This window comes from Grampus griseus, assembly GCF_964374135.1.
Source record: "Grampus griseus genome assembly, chromosome: 16".
NCBI lineage: Eukaryota > Metazoa > Chordata > Mammalia > Artiodactyla > Delphinidae > Grampus > Grampus griseus.
The window spans coordinates 5810895-5825650 of NC_139010.1; the positions used below are offsets into that span (position 1 = coordinate 5810895).

The 14756-nt window shown below is 43.3% G+C and overlaps 1 protein-coding gene across 1 annotated transcript in view; it reads left to right on the forward strand.

Annotated features, from left to right (window-relative positions):
- The window catches only part of DISC1 (DISC1 scaffold protein), a gene marked incomplete at both ends in the record, with an annotated part of 341831 nt that overhangs the window by 323987 nt on the left and 3088 nt on the right, over positions 1–14756 (forward strand). Inside the window, one exon of the mRNA XM_082673688.1 lies at positions 7670–7810. Coding sequence (XP_082529814.1) covers positions 7670–7810 — 141 coding nt within the window. The remainder of the gene's footprint in view (positions 1–7669; positions 7811–14756) is intronic.

Sequence of the window (14756 nt, forward strand, 5' to 3'; positions counted from 1 at the left end):
GTACTTTGTCCATTCGGTCTTGCAAATCCTACAAAACTCCATTTCAGCTACGAATACCAATGACTTTGTAGTGGGTGATATTTTAATTTTCGAGTATCCGTCATGTAGTGATGTAGGGTTTTTTTTTTTTTTTGCCACATTTAATTAAATAATAAAGTGAAAGCAAACGTTACCAATTTCACGCTGAGAAGAGCCGCGTGCATGAAGAGCTGCTGGATGTGGTTCAGAGAATGTTCACTGGGAATCTAGCAAGGCAATGCGAACGATGGGCAGTCAAAGCTGTCATATTCTTATTCAGAAAGAAGAAACTCACGGTCCTTCCCAAGTGACACTCCCCTGCTGTCTTCTGCTTCCAGCCTTGTGTTTCATGGGCATGGGGACCAAAGGTCCCTCGCTCATCACTGCATCCCACGTTGTCCTGGTTACCATAATCGCCACTTCTAGGTGATGTGTATCCAAGTCGTGGAGGGACCACCTAACTGGGTGAGGGTGAGCCTTCTGGGAATCAGAGCAGACTTTGCAGAGTTCTGAGGGAGGAAAGGGAGGAGAAGAGACATCTTCAGGTGCCGTTTGCTTCTCTGATTTCTTTCTGTCATCACTTTGTAGCCCCCTCATTCCCACCCTGGGCCAGCCCAACGCAGATCCCTTTCTGTGTTTCCCCCCACAAGTCAGATCCAGAAGAAAGAGCTGGCTAGATGTGGGGAGACCTGCATCTTGGACCCCAACCCACCACTGTCCCCTTGTGTGACCTTCAGCAAGTCACAGGACTCTTGGAGACGCCTTCAGTGTGTGTATAAGGGGGAACTCAACTAGATGGGGCTGAGGTTCCTAGCCCCCCGCCAGCTCCAATTCCCTCTGCTTCTAGGTGTGAAGGTGTGCAGGGGTGGGCTCGTGACATTCTTAGCAGCCCTGACTGAGGTGGCCCTTTGTAAATGCTGGCATTTGACGTCCTGGGAAACAGGTGGGAGCGAAAATGAGGGGCTCCACTTTCTTGCAGTTACATCCCAAGCTGGGGCCTCCAGAGCAGTGCACCTGACTTACAGGTCACTATTTTGGCTTAAAGAGAAATGCCGCTGTTTCTGAAGATCTATTGAAGGACAAGTTTTTTGAAAAGAAGTTTCCTTTCTGTTAAACACGCAAACAAAAGCCCTTCAGTAGCTCCTATTTCCCTTTTTATTTTTAACTTTCCACTCTGGCTTAGACAAATAATATGGATAAAATGAGAGACTGGGGTAGAATTGACAGTAAAGCTCTCTGCTTTCCTGCCAGGGGGTTCTCTGCAGAGTGAGCCTAAAACCCACTGGCTTAAAAGGACACACTTGAGAAAAGTGTTCTCACAGCAAGAGAGAAACCAGTGGTAACAGGCTTTATGCTTCCTGAAGAGACCTGCCATCCCGGTTGACTGTAGCGCGCACACACACACACACACACACACACACACACACACACAGAGACTCATATTCCCAGGAGGATGCAATCATTTAAATAGGGCGGCGATTTCGTCCTTCATCCCAGGCAGTGAGTGTGCCCCCAAGGGGGGGTGTGAGATCCCGAGACAGGAATTCACTCGTGTCTTACCCTTCTGCCTCTTGTGATGTGCCGTGTCCACTAAAGAGTCATTTTCCCCAAAGCTAGAAGGAAGCAAGGTCCCCTTGGTTACATGCTAAGCAAATATGGTGTCCAGAATCTGCTCCTGCACATTCGACCAGGAGCCAGGGATCTGGGGACCAGTGACCAACAGCGCTGGCCACTCATTGAAATCTCTTTCTCGCACTTCTCGGCCTCATAGCCACAGTTCTCAGCTGGCTGCCCACCCCGAGACAAGTCAGAGCATTAGCACTTTAGTGAACTTCAAGATCCGGTTGGTCTAGGGACTGGTGAGGGAGTACTTCCTGCTAGCGTTTGCAAAGGTCCTGTCCATCCAGGCAGGCTCCTGTGTGGGGTATACCCATGTATCCTGCTGTTTTAGCTACTATGGCTGCATAACAAATCACCCCCAACTCAGTGACTTAAAAAAAACATTTATTATAGGCATGAATCCGTGGGGAGGGTTGTCTGCCCCGTAATGTCTGAGTGTTCGCTGGATAGCTTGAAGGTGGAGCCTGGAATTGTCTGAAGGCTCAGTTCCTCCCGTACGTGGCTGTTGGCTGGGTCCTTAGTTGGGGCTCTCAACCAGAGGCCTACACCTGGCCTGTCCAGGTGGCTTGGGCTTCCTTGGGCTTCCTCACAACATGGAGACTGGGTTCCAGGGCAAGTGATCTGAGAGACATATCAACTATTATGATCTAGCCTTGGAAGTCAGGCATGTCACCTCTACCGTGTTCTTTTCATCGGAGGATCCTTAAAGGCCCAGCCATGTTCAAGGGGGAGAAGTAATAAACTGTCTCTTGACAGCAGAGAGGAAAGGTTCTGAAGGCCATACTGCTGTGGCTGGACACACACTCCGTCATGCCTGGGCACAGCATGGAAATGACAATGAAGCTCTGCCTGGCCGCTCCAGGGTAGGGTTCACAGGCAGGACCTCTACAACTTTGTCCGCCTGATGCTCGTGACTCTGGTCCAGTCCTGCCCTCTGTGGACAGATGGGATTTCTTTGGATGGAGTGGAATTTTTCATCAGATTGATAAAATATGTAAATCTGCCCTCTCATCGGCTGTCACTTCTCAGTTTAGGTCTTAAACTAATGTCATTCCCAAGATTCCCTGTGAGAGCATTATGGTAAAGCCATAAACCACTCAAATAATACTCACCCAGGTCACACTCGGTATCCTTTCAATACAGGATCAGCATCTGTCCGTAGTGGTTTGTGCAGGAACTTGATGGGGATTCTGTAACCTGGAGGAGCAGCCCTACGAGAGAATGCCAATCAGATCTTCTGTTACTGTCAGAGAACCTTGATCTCGCTGAGTTTGTTTCCTTACGCCTCTTTGCGCTTTTTAGTCTTTATTTTCTTGTTGAGGTATAGTTGATTTACAGTGTTGTGTTAGTTTCAGGTATACAGCAAAATGATTCAGTTATATATAAAACATTTTCCATTATAGGTTATTATAAGATATTCAGCAGAGTTCCCTGTGCTCTACAGTAGGTCCTTGTTGGTTATCTGTTTTATGTAGAGTAGTTTGTATCTGTTAATTGCATACTCCTAATTTATCCCCCCTTCTCCTTTGGTAACCATAGGTTTGTTTTCTATGTCTTGTGCTTTTTAATCTTCAAAATTGTTTTTTAAAAATATTCAGTTGTATTTCTTCCATACTTTTCCATTATGGCTTGAGTTAGTGTTCTTAGTAACTTTTTTCTTTATTATTTTTCAGAGATGTGGAAAATACAACAACGTATAGAAAAGAAAAGAAAAATGTGCTATAATGCTGCCCCTTCAAATAATTGTGAATATTTTAGTGCTTTGCCTGTTTGAGTATTTCCTCATCATTAAATATTCTTGTATTAAAATGGTTTTAATGGCTAAATACAAATTGAATATACCAGGACCTATTTTAACTGTCCCCTTTATCATTGGACATTTATGTTATTTCCTCTTTCTTGTACTCAATGCAATTACTTTTGCATTACTAAAATAATAAATTATTATTTAACATATATGATAGACATTTTTCTATATTTATTTAAAATGATTAATAAAAATTATTTAAATTTAAATATATAAATTTTCTTTTTGATAGATTCCAGAAAGGGGAATATTGGATCATAGAGTATAAACAGTTAAAGTTTTGCTACATGGTCTTAAATTACTTTCCCGAATTCATACAATCACTATCAATTTGTACATAATTTTAAAAGGAAAATAGGTGGGGATTATGTGTTTGGAGGAAGATGTAAAGACATATTTTAAATGGATTTAATTCAGCTTAGATTTCTATTTGTTTTAGACTTAAGATCAGGATTGAATCATTTGATTCCATCGAAGAGTGTTTTACATTCCTCGGTTCCACGTTCTGTTTCTATGCTTTTTTGTCTCTTTTAAGTGTATTCTCAGTCATATATATTTTCCCACGAACACTGTATTTTTTTCCTTCGTGTATGACTTGTGGTTTCACTGCTGTCAATCATTTTTCTCCAGATGTTCTCTTTCTTCATGTCTCATTTAGTTCATGCGTGACTGTGGCGTTACTCATTGCCCATTGTCTTAACTTCCATGTAATTTGTCTACTCCATAATTCTGCATCTTTGAATGATAATGTTACTACTTTTAGGATCAGTAAAATATATATGTATATGTGATTTTTATGTATTTGCTGTTTTCTCATCATCACTGCTATGGTCAGTTCTGAACAAACCTTCAAGTACGCTTCACATGCCTTCTTGTGTAATTGTGTCCATTTGTTTGCAAAATCTTATGTTGTTGTCACTAGAATTCTTTTGTACATACATTTTTTTGTAGCTTATTAGACTTCTTGAATATTTACGGTAGTTATGGGTAGTTCCAATCAGCGCTGTTTTCTTCTGATGTAGTTGACCATTTGGGATATAAACTTTAGGGCATTCTGGAGTTGGTATAGTGAATGTTAAATCACATATCTGGGTTAAATGGTTATTCTTGGACTCCAATTATAATATTATATAACTCACGGCCTCTAAGGACTTTCTAAATATCACCACACCTGGGGATTTTGTTGCTTTTGCTGGGCATTAATTGTAGTTTTTGTAGTAACTCTGCAGTTTAATCTGAATATCTATCTTAATTGTTTTTCCTATGCAAAATTCTTTTTAGTATGCCTTCTAAGACTTTCACCATTAGATGGGAAAATATTACTTTTGCATTTGGTTACTTTTCAATTCCGAGCTCACTTTTTGCTGCATGTTTATTTATTATATTTTTATTGAGATATAACTGACATATAACACTGTGTAAGTTAGGGTGTACATCGTGTTGATTTGATACGTTTATATATTGCAATTGACGACCACTGTAGCTTTAGCTAACACCTCTGTCACGACACATACTTATCATTTCTTTTTTGTGGTGAGAACATTAGGTTTGACATAAATACGCTACCATGTGGAAAATAGATAGCTAGTAGGAACCTGCTGTGTAGCACAGGGAGCTCAGCTTGGTGCTCTGTGATGGCCTAGTTGGGTGGGATGGTGGGGGGAAGGAGGTCCAAGAGGGAGGGGATGTGTGTATGCGTATGGCTGATTCACTTCACTGTGTGGCAGAAACTAACACAACACTGTAAAGCAATTATACTCCAATAAAAAAAAAATCTAGTCTCTTAGCATTTTTTTTTTTTTTTTTTGCAGTATGCGGGCCTCTCACTGTTGTGGCCTCTTCCGTTGCGGAGCACAGGCTCCAGACGTGCAGGCTCAGTGGCCATGGCTCACGGGCCCAGCCGCTTCATGGCATGTGGGATTTTCCCGGACCGGGGCACGAACCCGTGTCCCCTGCATCGGCAGGCGGACTCTCAACCACTGCGCCACCGGGGAAGCCCTCTTAGCATTTTTTAAGTATGTAATTCAGTATTGTTGACTATAATCACTCAGCTGTGCATTAGATCTCCAGAATTTATTCATCTTCTAACTGCAAGTTCATACTCTTAACATCCTTTCTCCAACTCCCCTACCCCCAGGCCCTGGCGACCACTGCTCTACTCTCTGTTTCTACAAGTTCAGTTTTTTTAGGTTCCACATATAAGTGACATCATACAGTATTTGTCTTTCTCTGTCTGGCTTATCTCGCCAAGCACAGTGCTGCTTTTTTCCTTTACCTTTATTCTAAGATTCTCTCTTTTCTTTCCTTATTCTCTTGACATTGTTTATTCTTTTCTTTTAAAAATCCATGGCCCTCTAGATGCCAGGCATTACCCTGAGGCCCTGCCCACAGGGAGTTTACAATCACTTGTGAGAAACTGACGCATGTCAGAATCTGTGCTACAGGTGGAAGCACTGTTTGGGGCCTTGGAGGAACCGCTGGGGTTCAGACACAGTTGGAGGAGGGGGCACAGGCAGGAAGACTCATGTGACGGAAGGCAGTGGGGTCCGTTCCAGGTGGCACAGGTTTGGTGGTACATAAGAGAACAGAGGGCACGGAATGAAGTGTGGGCCTAGCACCAGGTTGTAGGAGGGCAGGGTTCCGACTCTGCTCTGCGGTGGCTTTTCTAAATTGAAATATAGTTACTTTACAATGTTGTGTTAGTTTCAGGTGTGCAGCAAAGTGATTCAGATATATATAGATATAGATATAGATATACACACACACATATATATATTCTTTTTCAGATTATTTTCCATTATAGGTTATTATAAGACATTGAATATAGTTCCCTGTGCTATACAGTAGGTCCTTGTTGTGTATCTATTTTATACATAGTAGTGTGTATATGTTAATCGCACACTCCTAATTTATCTCCCCCTCCCTTTCCCCTTTGGTAACCATGTTTGTTTTCTATGTCTGTGAGTCTGTTTCTGTTTCATAGATAAGTTCGTGTCATATTTTAGATTCCACATATAAGTGATATCTTGTGATATTTATCTTTCTCTGTCTGACTTACTTCACTTCGTGTGATCATCTCTAGGTCCATCCATGTAGCTGCAAACGGCATTATTTCATTCTTTTTTATGGCTGAGTAAGGTTCTATTGTATATATGTACCACATCTTCTTTATCCATTCCTCTGTGGATGGACACTTAGGTTGCTTCCATGTCTTGGCTATTGTGAATGGTGCTGCTGTGAACATAGGGGTGTGTGTTTCTTTTCGAATTAAGAGTTTTCTCCAGATATGTACCCAGGAGTGGGATTGCTGGATCATACAGTAACTCTATTTTTAGTTTTTAAAGGAACCTCTATACTGTTCTCCATGTGGTGTTTTTGTACAGGAAAGTGACATAAAGAAGGCTCTCTGCTGGTTCATGTGTAGAATACAAGTACGAGGGGGAAACACTTGAGAAGGAGGGGGCTCCCAGACTTGGCTACTCATTCACGGAACAAATGAATGCCATTTGCCTACCATGTGTCTGACACTGTGCCAGGAGCTCTGGACCCAGCAGCTAGCAAGACATCATTGCCTGGGCTCTTACGGGGCTTGACATTCATTCTTCCTGCTTTTATGGGGCTTACGCTCTGGTGAGGGAGAGGGAAAATCAATACCTATGCTGGCAGTGGCAGCAGCTGTACATATAACACACGCCTCGTGGCATTTAAAGTCTCCTCAATATTCTAGCTTTCAGGGACTGTGACAGCATGCGAACAACGTTCAGTGTCCTATTAGATTCCTGTACCCCTAGAGGAGCATCTCTTTGTTCTCACAGGTCAGCTCAGTTGCTCTCGTGACTTGCCCAGTCCCTCTTTGGTTAGCATTCCTATTTTAGTGTGAGTTTGCCCATGGATGCGGCTTGAAGACCCAGGCTTCCCCTTTGATAAATCCACTTTAGGGGTTGATGTACTGGAAATAGGTCTTTGAAATGACCGGATGAGGGAGGTCAGCTGTGGAGCTATGTAGACACAGCTTATCATTCGGTAAAAACCTGAAATTGTCATTCTCAAGAACGACCTCCAGGGGAGACAGAGGTTCCGGCATGATTCTAATGGGGTGCAGGAGCTGGTGCAGCTCTGTAGGGGAGTCTTCCCTTTGTGGACCATTGGATAAATCACAGATGTGTTCACAGCCCTGAAAAACTCTGTAGTTTATGAGTGATCTTTTTCTTTTTCTCTGGCCAGGAATCTTACGTCCTTTCGGCAGAACTTGGAGAAAAATGTGAAGCCATTGGCAAGAAATTATTATACTTAGAAGATCACCTTCACACTGCGATCCACAGTCACGATGAAGATCTCATTCATATCCTTTTTTTTTTCCTGCAGGTTAAGCACCTGTTAGGTTATTTTGTAAAAGAAAGTCTTAAAAAATTATACCGTTTCCCCATGCCTCAGCAGATGCAAACAAATAGATACTCCTGGTATTTCGAGTTCAACACACCTCAGATCCCTGAGATTATTCAGTATGCGATGTTTCTCTCTAGTTTTTGGTAAGTCAGCATTTTTGATTATTAAACCTGACGGCTAAAAAGTAGCAGTGCAGTTCAGACAAGCACACGACGAGGCCAAAGAAAAATGGAGTTTCAGGGGCTGTGAAGCTGGGTTTGTGGGGCTCAGATGGTTATGGGTCTGCCTGCCTCAGTGTTCCAGGGGCCTTCTGAATACCGAGAAACCCAAATCCATCTTTGGTTTTCTTTTCCATACAATTCTGCCGTATAACGGGCAGGAGAGTGTCACAAGTAACAGGACTTTGGATCACTCCTTTGTACAAGATACAGTGCATTTCCTGTCACATCTGCAAATAACCTTTATCAAAACCAGTTGCCAGTGACCGAGATGCACAAGAATCTCCTGGCTTAGGTGTGCAAGCCGGTGGAGCACTGAATCACATGTAGATATGTGCGTGCGTTCCGTGTGTCCCTGCCTAGTTCTTTCGAGGGTAGATGGGTGGGTGCAAGACGTATGAAGGCATATACAGCCCCATTCTGTATCTTTTCGGTTACTTAATCGTAAGCTGACACTCCTCTAGATGAAAGTACTTCTCTATTCATTCATCATTTCTGTTCAGTAGTGTGACTTTTATTAGATGTATTTGTGAGAAGTGTAGCTATTTTGGACTTTGCTTCTCGTCGCTGTCTTACTCTTCAGAATCCTCGTTCTTACCATGCTTTATCGGGAGTCTGTGTGTGTGTGTGTGGATGTATGTGTATGTTTAAGGAGCTTTGGATGGTCAAGGATTAATCTTAATCACAAGTATTCAGATCCGCGGTTTAATGACAGATTCAATGTTGCGTTTCCTTCCTCCTTACAAACTTCAATCTTTTGCCTTGCTTGTTAAACTTAGCAGGAGATTTTTTCAACTTAATCCGTGATTATTTTCACATGGCTCAAGGTGGATTTTTAAAAGCAGACATTCTGTTTTTGGTAACTCCCTGCCCCTTACAAACTGGTGTTTAAGCTCTTATGAAAAAGTTGGCCAAAGAAACAGTAGAAGCATTTTTGTTCTGCACTTTTGTTTATTCCACGTCCATGGATCACGCAGAATTGAGCAGTTGTAAGGTGGCACGGCCTCCAGCAGATGGGCAAGTAACCGGCTGTGAGTACCTGGGAGCAAAGCCCTGCAGACGGCCAGTGCACACAGAGCGGTTCCTGGCTGCAGTCTAGCAGGTGGGCTTGTTCCTCAGTGGGAAATCCCTCCAGCTTGTGGTGGGCTCAGGTAGCAGTTCTGAGAGCTGCAATCAGGGTCTGTGTTAGTCTCTTGTTTAGAAATTTTCCAGAAGGTTAGTTTGATTCTAGGGAATGGGGTTTTCTCCTGAACAGGGTTGGGTGGTAGGCAAGAGGCTGAGAAGAGACAGAGCTGTGTATAAATAAGATACTTTTAGCACAGGGTGATCAGCTCGGTGCTTTGTGACCACCTAGAGGGGCGGGATAGGGAGGGAGGGAGACGCAAGAGGGAAGAGATATGGGGATATATGTATATGTATAAATGATTCACTTTGTTATAAAGCAGAAACTAACACACCATTGTAAAGCAATTATACTCCAATAAAGATGTTTAAAAAAAAATGCTTTTGGTTTTCCCACAGCCAGTCCAAGCCAGATTCAGGAGCGGTGGGAATCACAGAGAGTGGATAAAGCCTCTTGCAGCATCTGTAAAGTCAGATAATAACATGTACCTCTAGGTTTTCATTTGGGCTAAATGAGGTTATATGCAGAAAATATGTTTAACATAGTTCTTACACATGGTAAAGTGTTTGGTTTTAGGTAGAAAACCATTCTCAGTGTCTGTCACAAGCTCAGACATCCCGTTTGTAGATGAGGTTTCAAGGTAAGTTGATTCAATCATTTTGTAATAAATCCTTGAAAGAATTAATTGGTAACTACACAGTGACTTATGTGGTCATTTAATTCTAATAAAACTGCCGTAGACAGGGATTATTCTTCCTCCTTGATAGTTGAGAAAACTGAGGCTTGGAGATTGCGTGGCTGGTCCAAGGTCGTTTCTGATGAGGGGCCAGAAGCATCCGGCCACAAGCCCCATGGTCCTTCATGGCCAGTCAGGAGGCAGCTATGCCTGTAAGGAGCTGGACAGGCCTGTTCTGTGGAACATACAGTTACTATAAAAATATTAAGCTATAACAAAAGTTGTTTAGTGAAGTTACGTTTATTGAGAATTTTGCTGATCCTTGCTGAGATAAGTGAGGATCTAGAGGGGGCATGTCAAACCAGGGTTGGGAAGCACTGCTTTAGGTACTGAAATCATTCCCCCAGCAAAAATAACCTCTACACCACAATACGGATTTCGACGCAGACTTTCCTCTGAAACCGTGGCTTCGTTCTGCGTCACGGATTGACAGTAAATACACAGAGGGTATCTTTGAGTTCTAACAAAGCGGCACTTAGTTTCAAGTGGACTCGGTGCCCTAAGTTAGAAAGACATATATACAAGGCTCTGCGGAGGCTTCTTACACAAACCAAAGCCCTCGTTTCCAATAAGAACTTATCTAGAGATTCCAAGAGGCCGCTGAAATCCTCTGGCCGCACTCCGACTGGTTTGTGTTTCCATTCTTGATCAAAGAGACAAAGCTGAGTGCAGTTGAAAGAAACAGCTTGCCGTCAGCAACAGGAAAGAATTTCCCAGCAAGTGTAATATTTTTGTCTGATTCCATTAAGGGCTCCGCCAGGGCCTCCTGTTCAAAAGCTGCGGAGTGAACGTGATTCCTGTGCGTCCCCATCAGTGTCTGTGTCCAGAAGCTTCAAGCCTTGGACACTCCAGATGTTCATTCCCCGAGTGGAAGGCACGGAGCTTTGCAGAAACCGTTTCGTGTGATAAGGCCCTGGTAGTGTGGCATCAGCAGAGGGTGGACCAGTCGCCAGCAGTGGGGTTGAGTTTCCCAACAGATCCTCTGGGTATCCTGACTTAACATCAAGGCCACGGGCAACTGGCTGGGAGTCTCTCGCCTTTATGAAGAAGACACTGGATTGACAGATCGGAGGAGGGGGAGAAGACAGGCCGTGTCTCTTCATCATCCTGACAGGCTCACTGAATTACAAGTAGCCAAATAACACCCCCAGCCCGTCAGCCACCTGGGGGCGAGCATGTGAGAAGCGTCTGCACCATTAATTGGAAGAGCTGGCGTCGCAGAGGTGACTCACGCCTGGTGTCTGAGGCGAGGATGGGAGGTGTGACTTCACTGCCACTCAAGCCGGGATTTTCAGGGGCATTAGTCTGACTCTCTAGTATAATTTCAGTCATTTGGGATCCTAATTAGCAGTTGGGTGTTGAAAAACATTTTGAGTGTATGGAATGGTTCCTCCCTGTTTATAATGCTTGAACTGAAAACCATCTAGGTTAAGTGGATTTTTTTAGCAGGGAGTTTTTCCTTTCTCTTTCAGCTTCTACTACATACTTTCAAAAGGAAAGAAGGACGCCTAGGATCTGGACTCTGGGCATCTTTCGGAGTCCCCAGGGCAGCGCTGCTCTCCTCTGAGTCGTAGATAAGACAGGGACAGACTTATTCTGTTTGTGTTTCTATTTGCATTCACATCCGGGAAGCTCTCCTGGAATTCCGTTCTTTCTGTTTATTTGGAACACGTGGTGCCTAATCGATTAGTTTTGGTGGCGCTTGATGGCGTGCAAATGCTCTAAATGCATCCAGGCACTTGCACAAACACCACATCCCTTAGGAGCCCTTGCCTGGTTCAGCTTTCAGATGTGCAGCTGCAACAGACAAAGGGAAGGGGAGTTTGAGGGGCTTGCTCTGCCTCCTTGGAAATGCTGTCTGCTTCTAGGGCTAAAGAGCTGCGAGAGGGATTGTGACCATCGTGGAGCTCCACAGTTTCACAGATGAGAAAACTGAGACCCTCAGAGGCTGCTGTTTGAACACTGCGTACCCTGGGCTGATATGCAAATGGCGGGCGGTGCTCTTCCCGTTGACTCCCACCAAAGGGAGTGGGATGGCAAGAGCAGGACTTGGAGCCTCACAGGGGGGAGAGGAGGGAGCCCAGGAGAGGGTGCGGGCACCGGGCTGGCACTGCTGGCTTAGCCCTAGGTGGGCACCACAGGGAGGGCCCCTGTCCAAGCATCACATCCACTGAAGCAGGTCGCATGTAGGCGGGGCTTTCCTCTTTGCTCTTCAACAACTGTGTCCCTCACCTTTGGCTTTGGGAAGGAAAGAAAATTCCCAGGACTGAGGAATCACTGCTGATATGAAGAAATAATTTAGCAAATGAGTAGCTGTTGCAAAGGACATACTGTTGTTTCTTTTGGAAGCAAACTAGTTCAGGGCAGGTGAACTGAAGACCTACTTTTGACCCAACTACTAAAATGATCGCTTGGCATCTCAACTGGCAGTAAATCACTCAGTTGTTTCTATATATAAACAAAAGACCCCTTTTAGAGAATTTGAGGATCTTTGCACATGGCTGCCCTAAAAGACAGTATTGTGTAACCACTGCAAGACATCTGTGAAACATGCCTTGCCGTCTTATTCCTTGCTCGTTGCAAACACGGTCTGCACAATTTTACTATCAAGAGTATGATCTTATTTGCAAAGCAGAAATAGAGACACAGACGTAGAGAACAAACGTATGGCTACCAAGGTGGCAAAGGGATGAGGGGTGGGATGAACTGGGAGATTGGGATTGACATATATACACCATAGACACTATGTATCAGATAGATAACTAGTAAGAACCTACTGTATAGCACAGGGAACTCAAGGCTCTGTGGTGACCTAAATGGGAAGGAAACCCAAGAAAGTGGGGATATATGTATGGCTGATGCACTTTGCTGTACAGCAGAAACTAACACAACATTGTAAAGCAACTATACTCCAATAAAACTTAATTTTTAAAAAAAGAGATAAAAAAAGAAGTAATGTTCTTGCCTAATTCAGGTGTAGTCTATCCCAAGGTGGTCTTGGGTTCAAAGGTGTTTTTAAAGATGTTGGCATGTTAATCCTTGTGCCACTGTTGTAATTAATGTGCAATTTTCTTAGGTGCCACAGATGTTTGGTGGCATATCTGTTACAGAGGAATGATACACATACTTAGCTAGAGAGGTTTCTAGGGCGCAGGCGTTCGAAGAATCATTTAACTCTTTTGAGACCTATTCTCGCACTTAGATGGAGTGAGCACCTCTTATACACATAACTTCCAGTACTGGAGTTTAATTTATTTCCTCAGCACTTGGACAAAAAACAATGAGCTTATTGGAGGAGCAATCAGAAAATCCAACTCTAGTAGTCTTAAGATTTTGGTTAGGGGCTTCCCTGGTGGTGCAGTGGTTGAGAGTCCGCCTGCCGATGCGGGGGACGCGGGTTCGTGCCCCGGTCCGGGAAGATCCCACATGCCGCGGAGCGGCTGGGCCCGTGAGCCATGGCCGCTGAGCCTGAGCGTCCGGAGCCTGTGCTCCGCAACGGGAGAGGCCACAACAGTGAGAGGCCCGCATACCACAAAAAAAAAAAAAAAAAAAAAAAAAAAAAGATTTTGGTTAGATGTATCCAGTGGGTTAGTTAATCTTTCTATAAATCAGTGAGAAAATGTTGCAAAAATGTTTGTAAAGATATCTTTTTCAGTATAACCTCCAAGTGCACATCTGCAGCCTGGACCTCTCTCTGAACCTCAGACGCACGTCTGTTTCCTCCTCAGCATCTCCACTTGGCTGACAAATAGGCTTTTCCAACTTCACGTGTCCAAACTCCAGTTCCTCCCCACTCCCACCCCCCAGAACCCTGACTCATTCCCAGTCTTCTCCTTCTTGATCAATTCCAAGTCTATTTTTCCAGTTCGTTGCTTAGATAAAAAAATCTGGGAGTCATTCTTGCTGCCTTTTCCTTCCTTTACATCTCACCTCCAGTCCGTCACATATGCCATTGGCGCCATCTTTAAAACATCCAGAATCTGACCATCTCTCACCACCTCCACTGCCACCACCTGGTTATGGCCCGAATTATTGCAAAATCCTCCTCTTATCTGCAGGCTTCTGCCCTCGCATCCGTTAATCTACTAACGATTAAAGCAGCCAGGGAGATCACGTCTCTCCCCGGCTCCAAACCCTGCCATGACTCCATCTCACGATCTATCCGCATGCCCTTGTGTGTTTATTTTCTTCTCACTCAGTGGCACATAAGCCCCATGATGGCAGTGGCTTTGTTCACTCCCCTACTTCCCATGTCTAGAACATTTCTTAGCACACAGTAGGAGCTGTGAAATGTTTATTTGATCGAATGAAGGAAAGAGTGAGGATCTCTAGCTACATGATTGTTTTCCCAACTGCTAGATGGGAAAATGTTTCCAGTGTTTTTTCTTTTCTTTTTTTTTTTTTAACTTTTTAAAATTGCTGAATCAGAATAATAGATTAAATTAAGCCTATCCTAATATTTAAGAGTTGTGATAAAAAGATACTTCTCTTAAGATATTTCTAAATTATTTTCACTAAATGCTTATTCTGCTTTTTTATTTTTTAAATTTTAATTTATCTTTTTATGAAGTATAGTTTATTTACAATGTGTTAGTTTCAGGTGTACAGCAAAGTGATTGATATATATAGTCAGATATATATTCGTATATATATATTCAGATATATATTCATAGGTATATATATTCAGATATATATATATACATTCTTTTTCAGATTCTTTTCCCATGTAGGTTATTACAAGATATTGAGTATAGTTCCCTGTGCTATACAGTAGGTCCTTGATGATAATCTATTTTATATATAGTAGTGTGTATATGTTACTCCCAAATTCCTAATTTATCTCTCCCC